We start from the raw sequence: 10,728 nt of genomic DNA, 5'->3' as shown, positions 1-10,728 counted from the left end.
ATATTCTCCCTGGGTCTGTGTTCCTCCAGGTGCTCTGGTTTCCTCCCACAGTCCAAAGATGTGCAGGCTAGTTGAATGGCCATGCTAAATTGCCTCTTAGTGTCCTAAGATGTGTAGGTAAGGTGGGATTAGAGGGGTAAATGAGTGGGGTTACAGGGATAGGGCCTGGGTGGGATGCTCTGTCGGAGAGTCGGTGCAGACTTGATGGGCCAAATGGCTTCCTTCTGCACTGTAGGGATTCTATGAATAACAGCAGCAAAAACAGAAAATGCTGGAAAATATCAGCAAGTCTAACAGCATCTGTGGAGAGAGAATAGAGCCAACGTTTTGAGTCTGGATGACCCTTTGTCATCCAGCTCCCACCTGAAGCTCTGACAAAGGGTCATCCATACTCAAAACATTGGTTGGGATTTAATGGCTTTGCTTGACTCGAAACTGTAAAATCCCACCAGAGGTCAATGGTCATTATCCGTCCCTTGCCCCCCTCAGATTCCCATGGCAGGCGGGGCAGTAAAATTCTGGCTGTTGGCTCTATTCTCTCTCCACAGATGTTTGTCCGGACCTGCTGAGATTTTCCAGCATTTTCTGCTTTTGTTTCAGATTCCAGCATCCGCAGTATTTTGCCTTTAGGCTATAAGTTACAGACAGCTACGCAGAAAAAAAACTCACCGAACAACGCTTACCTAAACAATATCACCTCGCCTTTTTGTGCCGAATATTGCTTCGTTTCCTCCCTCTGCTAACATTTATAAAAACACTTTGGCAGAGTGCATAAATTAAACAACGTGATGACTTCGATGAATTATGTTTTTGTGAGCTCACAGGGGGAGTGTGATTAACCATTTACAATCACAGCGAGGAGCTTGCAGCGTCCCGGGCTCTGGCCGCTTGGTGACGAAGGGCGGGATCTGCGCTGGGCTGGGCGGAGAAGTGTTGGTCCTGAGGCTGATGGTTCGGTCCCCCACCCCTCCTCCTCCTTCCCTCCCTCCCTCCTGAATTTGGCCAGGGGTTTTCCTCGGAAGTTCAGCCAAGATCTTCCTCTTGGGAGAAAGCGCAAGGAAACTTTAGCTCACGAAGAAACCAACAGGAAGAATGTCCGCTGGTGAAGTGAAGCAGAGGAAGAGAAACGCCGCTGGCGGCAAGCAGAGCGATGGAGCGAGAGAGGCGGCGGCGGCGGCCGCCAGAGGGAAGGTGCGGGAGGAAGAGGAGGCGGAGGGCGGCCCGCGCTGCCGGCCGCTCGCGCCGAGGAACGCGCTCTGTTTGCTCTCGCTGCTCGCCAGCGCGGCCTCGCCGGGTAAGGAGAAGCCGGCGGCGGGATTCTCCGGGCTCCCACTCCGCAGGGTCGGATTTCTTCGGGGTCTCACTCACTTTTGTGGGGGTGGGGGATTTTCCGGTCTCTGAATCGGGGAGGGGGGGGGGTGGAATTTTCCGGTCTTTCCACTTCGGCGGCGGCGGCGGGGGGGACACACGGTTGGTTTCCCGGCCTCCGCCAGCGAGAACGGAGAATTTGGCGCTCAGCCAAATCTCCGTTCACGGCAGCGGGACCGGAGGACCCCAGTTGTGGGCGAGGTCGGAGAATTGGTGTCCCCTGGGGGTGAGCCCGGAGTATTCGGGGCCAAGAATGGAAGTGTTTCAGATTGACTGCTTCCGGAGAGTTTAGTTTACAAGACGTTAAAGGAACGGAAAAACTCCAAAGAATTCAGGACGGCGGGAGTGTAAATTTTAGCCGCACCGACAGCTGAGTTGAGTTGAAAGTTCTTTGTGTTCTTGTTTTAAAAAACCCAGCCGGGAAGATGGCTGTGATTTTTCTGCCAATTGACAGGATTTGGTCTCCAGGCAGGTTTCCTGCGAAGCGGTTTAGTGCCGGCCGCTATCGTGTAGAGCCCCACACACCCCACACAGACACCCCCACACACACACCCCCCCCCCCCCCCCACACACACCCCCCCCCCCCCCCCCACACACACAGCCCCCCCCCCACACACACCCCACACAGACACCCCCACACACACACACCCCCCCCCCCCACACACACCCCCCCCCCCCCCCACACACCCCCCCCCCCCACACAGCCCCCCCCCCCCCACACAGCCCCCCCCCCCACACACACACACAGCCCCCCCCCACACACACACACAGCCCCCCCCCCCCACACACACACACAGCCCCCCCCCCCACACACACACACAGCCCCCCCCCCCCACACACACACACAGCCCCCCCCCCACACACACACACAGCCCCCCCCCACACACACACACAGCCACACACACAGCCCCCCCCACACACACACAGCCCCCCCCACACACACAGCCCCCCCCACACACACACACACACACAGCCCCCCCCACACACACACACACAGCCCCCCCCCCCCCCACACACACACACCCAGCCCCCCCCCCCCCCACACACACACACCCAGCCCCCCCCCCACACACACACACACACAGTCCCCCCCCCCACACAGACACAGCCCCCCCCCCCACACACACACACAGCCCCCCCCCACACACACACAGCCCCCCCCCACACACACACACACCCCCCCCACCCCCCCACACCCCACCCCCCCACACCCCCCCCCCCCCACACACACACACACAGCCCCCCCCCACACACACACACACACAGCCCCCCCCCCCCACACACACACACACAGCCCCCCCCCCCCACACACACACACACAGCCCCCCCCCAACACACACACACACACAGCCCCCCCCCACACCACACACAGCCCCCCCCCCCACACACACACAGCCCCCCCCCCCACACACACACACAGCCCCCCCCCCCCACACACACACAGCCCCCCCCCCACACACACACAGCCCCCCCCCCACACACACACACAGCCCCCCCCCCCCCACACACACACACAGCCCCCCCCCCCCCCCCACACACACACACAGCCCCCCCCCCCCCCCCCCCACACACACACAGCCCCCCCCCCCCCCCCCCACACACACACACACCGTGCATTGTTCACTGTATCCCTGCCCCGAAATGTGAAAAATGAGTGGAATCCACACCGAGGCTTCAAAATCTCTGGAAACACCTCCTGTGAAAGGAGCTCCGGCACATTTGTGGACGTGGAGTTCCAGCTCATTTGTGAGGCTGCTGCCAGGAAGGCTCGGAATGTGATACACCACCCCCACCCCCCACCTCTCTCTCTCATACACACACAATAGCCCCCCCCCACACACACACAATAGCCCCCCCCCCACACACACACACACACACAATAGCCCCCCCCCCACACACACACACACAATAGCCCCCCCCCACACACACACAATAGCCCCCCCACACACACCACACAATAGCTCCCCCACACACACACACACAATAGCCCCCCCCACACACACACACACAATAGCCCCCCACCACACACACACAATAGCCCCCCCCACACACACACAATAGCCCCCCCCACACACACACAATAGCGCCCCCCCCACACACACACAATAGCGCCCCCCCCCACACACACACAATAGCGCCCCCCCCACACACACACAATAGCGCCCCCCCACCACACACAATAGCGCCCCCCCCACACACACACAATAGCCCCCCCCACACACACGCAATAGCCCCCCCCACACACACGCAATAGCCCCCCCCACACACACGCAATAGCCCCCCCCACACACACGCAATAGCCCCCCCACACACACGCAATAGCCCCCCCCACACACACGCAATAGCCCCCCCCACACACACACACAATACCCCCCCCCACACACACAATAGCCCCCCACACACACACAATAGCCCCCCCACACACACACACACAATAGCCCCCCCCCACACACGCACACACAATAGACCCCCCCCCACACACACACAATAGCCCCCCCACACACACACAATAGCCCCCCACACACACAATAGCGCCCCCCACACACACACACAATAGCCACTCCCACACACACACACAATAGCCCCCCCCCCCACACACACAAAATAGCCCCCCCCACACACACAATAGCCCCCCCCCACACACGCACACACACAATAGAAATCATAGAAACCCTACAGTACAGAAAGAGGCCATTCGGCCCATCGGGTCTGCACTGACCACAATCCCACCCAGGCCCTACCCCCATATCCCTACATATTTACCTATTAATCCCTCTAACCTACGCATCTCAGGACACTAAGGGCAATTTTTAGCATGGCCAATCAACCTAACCCGCACATCTTTGGACTGTGGGAGGAAACCGGAGCACCCCCCACACACACACAATAGCCCCCCCCACACACACACATAGCGCCCCCCCCCACACACACACAATAGCGCCCCCCACACACACACAATAGCCCCCCCCACACACACACACAATAGCCCCCCCCACACACACACACACAATAGCCCCCCACACACACACACAATAGCGCCCCACACCCCCCACACACACACAATAGCCCCCCCACACACACACAATAGCGCCCCCCCCACACACACAATAGCCCCCCCACACACACACAATAGCGCCCCCTCACCCACACACACACAATAGCCCCCCCTCACACACACAATAGCCCCCCCACACACACATTCACACAATAGCCCCCCCACACACACACACACAATAGCGCCCCCCCCACACACACACCATTAGCCCCCCCACACACACACACAATAGCCCCCGCCCCCACACACACACAATAGCCCACCCCCACACACACAATAGCCCCCCCCCCACACACACACACAATAGAAATCATAGAAACCCTACAGTACAGAAAGAGGCCATTCGGCCCATCGGGTCTGCACCGACCACAATCCCACCCAGGCCCTACCCCCATATCCCTACATATTTACCTACTAATCCCTCTAACCTACGCATCTCAGGACACTAAGGGCAATTTTTAGCATGGCCAATCAACCTAACCCGCACATCTTTGGACTGTGGGAGGAAACCGGAGCACCCCCCACACACACACAATAGCCCCCCCCCCACACACACACAATAGCGCCCCCCACCCCACACACAATAGCGCCCCCCCCACACACACACAATAGCGCCCCCCCACACACACACAATAGCGCCCCCCCCCACACACACACAATAGCCCCCCCCCCCCACACACACACAATAGCCCCCCCCCCCCACACACACACAATAGCCACCCCCCCACACACACACAATAGCCCCCCCCACACACACACACAATAGCCCCCCACACACACACACAATAGCGGCCCCCCCAGACACACAACATAGCCCCCCCACACACACACACAATAGCGCCCCCCCCACACACACAATAGCCCCCCCCACACACACACAATAGCGCCCCCCCCACACACACACATTAGCCCCCCCCCACACACACACAATAGCCCCCCCCCCACACACACACAATAGCCCCCCCCCCACACACACACAATAGCCCCCCCCCCACACACACACACACACACACACACACACACAATAGAAATCATAGAAACCCTACAGTACAGAAAGAGGCCATTCGGCCCATCGGGTCTGCACCGACCACAATCCCACCCAGGCCCTACCCCCGACACACAATAGCCCCCCCACACACACACAATAGCCCCCCCACACACACATCCACACAAGAGCCCCCCCACACACACACACACAATAGCGCCCCCCCCCCACACACACACAATAGCCCCCCTCCACACACACACACAATAGCCCCCCCACATACACACAATAGCCCCCCCCCACACACACGCACACAATAGCCCCCCCACACACGCACACAATAGCCCCCCCACACACGCACACAATAGCCCCCCCACACACGCACACATAGCCCCCCCACACACGCACACAATAGCCCCCCCACACACGCACACAATAGCCCCCCCACACACGCACACAATAGCCCCCCCACACACGCACACAATAGCCCCCCCACACACGCACACAAAACCCCCCCCACACACACACACACAATAGCCCCCCACACACACACACAATAGCCCCCACACACACACACACACAATAGCCCCCCCACACACAATAGCCCCCCCCACACACGCACACAATAGCCCCCCCCACACACGCACACAATAGCCCCCCCACACACGCACACAATAGCCCCCCCACACACGCACACAATAGCCCCCCCACAACGCACACAATAGCCCCCCCACACACGCACACAATAGCCCCCCCACACACGCACACAATAGCCCCCCCACACACGCACACAATAGCCCCCCCCACACACGCACACAATAGCCCCCCCACACACGCACACAATAGCCCCCCCACACACGCACACAATAGCCCCCCCACACACGCACACAATAGCCCCCCCACACACGCACACAATAGCCCCCCCACACACGCACACAATAGCCCCCCCACACACACACACAATAGCCCCCCCACACACACACACACACAATAGCCCCCCCACACACACACACACAATAGCCCCCCCCCACACACACACACAATAGCCCCCCCACACACACACAATAGCCCCCCCACACACACACACACACACAATAGCCCCCCCACACACGCACACAATAGCCCCCCCCACACACGCACACAATAGCCCCCCCACACACGCACACATAGCCCCCCCACACACGCACACAATAGCCCCCCCACACACGCACACAATAGCCCCCCCACACACGCACACAATAGCCCCCCCACACACGCACACAATAGCCCCCCCACACACACACACAATAGCCCCCCCCCCACACACACACAATAGCCCCCCCCCACACACACACACACAAATAGCCCCCCCACACACACACACACAATAGCCCCCACACACACACACACAATAGCCTCCCCACACACACACACAATAGCCCCCCCACACACACACACACAATAGCCCCCCCAGACACACACAATAGCCCCCCCACACATGCACACAATAGCCCCCCCACACACGCACACAATAGCCCCCCCACACACACACACAATAGCCCCACCACACACACACAATAGCCCCCCCCCACACACGCACACAATAGCCCCCCCACACACGCACACAATAGCCCCCCCACACACGCACACAATAGCCCCCCCACACACGCACACAATAGCCCCCCACACACGCACACAATAGCCCCCCACACACGCACACAATAGCCCCCCCACACACGCACACAATAGCCCCCCACACACACACACAATAGCCCCCCCACACACACACACAATAGCCCCCCCCCACACACACACACAATAGCCCCCCCACACACACACAATAGCCCCCCCACACACACACACACAATAGCCCCCCCCACACACACACACACACAATAGCCCCCCCACACACACACACACAATAGCCCCCCCATACACACACACACAATAGCCCCCCCCACACACACACACACAATAGCCCCCCCACACACACACACAATAGCCCCCCCACACACACACACACAATAGCCCCCCCCCCACACACACACACAATAGCCCCCCCACACACACACACAATAGCCCCCCCACACACACACACACAATAGCCCCCCCACACACACACACACACAATAGCCCCCCCACACACACACACACACAATAGCCCCCCCATACACACACACACAATAGCCCCCCCACACACACACACACAATAGCCCCCCCACACACACACACACACAATAGCCCCCCCACACACACAATAGCACCACCCCCACATACACACAATAGCACCCCCCACACACGCACACAATAGCCCCCCGCACACGCACACAATAGCCCCCCCGCACACGCACACAATAGCCCCCCCGCACACGCACACAATAGCCCCCCCGCACACGCACACAATAGCCCCCCCACACACGCACACAATAGCCCCCCACACACGCACACAATAGCACCCCCACACACGCACACAATAGCACCCCCACACACGCACACAATAGCCCCCCCACACACGCACACAATAGCCCCCCCACACACGCACACAATAGCCCCCCCAGACACGCACACAATAGCCCGCCCACACACGCACACAATAGCCCGCCCACACACGCACACAATAGCCCCCCCCCACACACACACAATAGCCCCCCCACACACACACAATAGCCCCCCCCACACACACAATAGCACCCCCCCCCCACATACACACAATAGCGCCCCCCCCCACACACACACACACACACACAATAGCGCCCCCCCCCCCACACACACATACACACAATCCCCCGGCGCGGGTGCAACCCCCCCCCCCCCACGCGCACACTCCCCCCCCCCCCCCCCCCCCCCCCCCCCCGTGCATGCACAACCCCAATCCTCTCCCGCACACACACACACACAACCCCCATCATCCCCCCATCATCTCCCCCGCACACACACACACAACCTCCATTCCCCCCCCCCCCCACAGACACACACACAACCCCCATCCTCCCCACGCACACACATACACACATCCACCACCTCCCCGCGTGTGCACACACAACCCCCATCCCCCCCCCCCCACATACACACACACACAAACCCCATTCCCCCACAGCCACACCCCACAACCCCCATCCCCCCCTCCCCGCGCCCACACACACACACACAACCTCCATCCCTCCCGCGCACACCCACACAACCCGCTTTGCCCCGCACACACACACACAACACCCATCACCCCCGCACACACACACACAACACCCATCCCCCCCGCGCACACACAACCCCTATACCCCCCGATCTCTCACACACACACCCAATCCCCCCCGCACATGCACACACACAACCTCCATCCCTCCCCGCGCACACCCACACAACCCCCTTCGCCCCGCACACACACACACAACACCCATCACCCCCGCACACACACACACAACACCCATCCCCCCCGCGCACACACACACACAAACACGATCCCCCCGCGCACACACACCCCTATACCCCCCGATCTCTCACACACACACCCCATCCCCCCCGCACATAGAACAAGAACAAAGAACAATACAGCACAGGAACAGGCCCTTCGGCCCTCCAAGCCCGTGCCGCTCCCTGGTCCAAACAAGACCATTCTTTTATATCCCTCCATTCCCACTCCGTTCATGTGGCTATCTAGATAAGTCTTAAACATTCCCAGTGTGTCCGCCTCCACCACCTTGCCTGGCAGCGCATTCCTGGCCCCCACCACCCTCTGTGTAAAATATGTCCTTCTGATATCTGTGTTAAACCTCCCCCCCTTCACCTTGAACCTATGACCCCTCGTGAACGTCACCACCGACCTGGAGAAAAGCTTCCCACCGTTCACCCTATCTATGCCTTTCATAATTTTATACACCTCTATTAAGTCTCCCCTCATCCTCCGTCTTTCCAGGGAGAACAACCCCAGTTTACCCAATCTCTCCTCATAACTCCCCATACCAGGCAACATCCTGGTAAACCTCCTCTGTACTCTCTCCAAAGCCTCCACGTCCTTCTGGTAGTGTGGCGACCAGAACTGGACGCAGTATTCCAAATGCAGCCGAACCAACGTTCTATACATCTGCAACATCAGACCCCAACTTTTATACTCTATGCCCCATCCTATAAAGGCAAGCATGCCATATGCCTTCTTCACCACCTTCTCCACCTGTGACGTCACCTTCAAGGATCTGTGGACTTGCACGCCCAGGTCCCTCTGCGTATCTACACCCTTTTTGGTTCTGCCATTTATCGTATAGCTCCTCCCTACATTATTTCGACCAAAATGCATCACTTCGCATTTATCAGGATTGAACTCCATCTGCCATTTCTTTGCCCAAATTTCCAGCCTATCTATATCCTTCTGTAGCTTCTGACAATGCTCCTCACTATCTGCAAGTCCTGCCAATTTGTGTCGTCCGCAAACTTACTGATCAACACAGTTACACCTTCTTCCAGATCGTTTATATAAATCATAAACATGCACACGCACAACCCCTATACCCCCCCGCACACACATAACCCCCATCGCCCCCCCACACACACACAACCCCCATCACCCCCCCACACACACACAACCCCCATCACCCCGCCGCACACACACAACCCCCATCACCCCCCCACACACACACAACCCCCATCACCCCCGCACACACACACAACCCCCATCACCCCCCCACACACACATAACCCCCATCACCCCGCCGTACACACACAACCCCCATCACCCCCCCACACACACACAACCCCCATCACCCCCGCACACACACACAACCCCCATCACCCCCCCACACACACATAACCCCCATCACCCCCCCACACACACATAACCCCCATCACCCCCGCACACACACACAACCCCCATCACCCCCGCACACACACACAACCCCCATCACCCTCCCACACACACACAACCCCCATCACCCCCCCACACACACATAACCCCCATCACCCCCCCACACACACACAACCCCCATCACCCCCCCCGCACACACACAACCCCCATCACCCCCCCCGCACACACACAACCCCCATCACCCCCCCACACACACACAACCCCCATCACCCCCGCAAACACACACAACCCCCATCACCCCCCCACACACACACAACCCCCATCACCCCCGCACACACACATAACCCCCATCACCCCCCCCACACACACACAACCCCCATCACCCCCGCACACACACAACCCCCATCACCCCCGCACACACACACACAACACCCATCACCCCCCCGCACACACACAACCCCCATCACCCCCCCACACACACACAACCCCCATCACACCCCCGCACACACACAACCCCCATCACCCCCCCACACACACACAACCCCCATC

The 10,728-nt window shown here is 59.6% G+C and overlaps 1 protein-coding gene across 2 annotated transcripts in view; it reads left to right on the top strand.

Moving 5' to 3' along the window:
- Nucleotides 1–831: 831 nt before the first annotated feature.
- Nucleotides 832–10,728, top strand: part of ikbip (IKBKB interacting protein) — a 54,335-nt gene continuing 44,438 nt past the window's right edge. Inside the window, exon 1 of one of the 2 annotated variants that reach the window (XM_078234715.1) lies at nt 832–1,294. Coding sequence is in view for 1 of the 2 variants with exons in the window: in XM_078234717.1 (XP_078090843.1) it covers nt 1,093–1,304 (212 nt within the window). In the remaining variant the exon portion in view is untranslated. Of the gene's footprint in view, nt 1,305–10,728 lie in introns of both variants that reach the window. The other variant, XM_078234717.1, reaches the window with a different exon arrangement.

This window comes from Mustelus asterias, chromosome 19 (assembly GCF_964213995.1).
Source record: "Mustelus asterias chromosome 19, sMusAst1.hap1.1, whole genome shotgun sequence".
Taxonomy (NCBI): Eukaryota; Metazoa; Chordata; class Chondrichthyes; order Carcharhiniformes; family Triakidae; genus Mustelus; species Mustelus asterias.
This window is presented reverse-complemented; position numbering and strand designations above follow the sequence as displayed.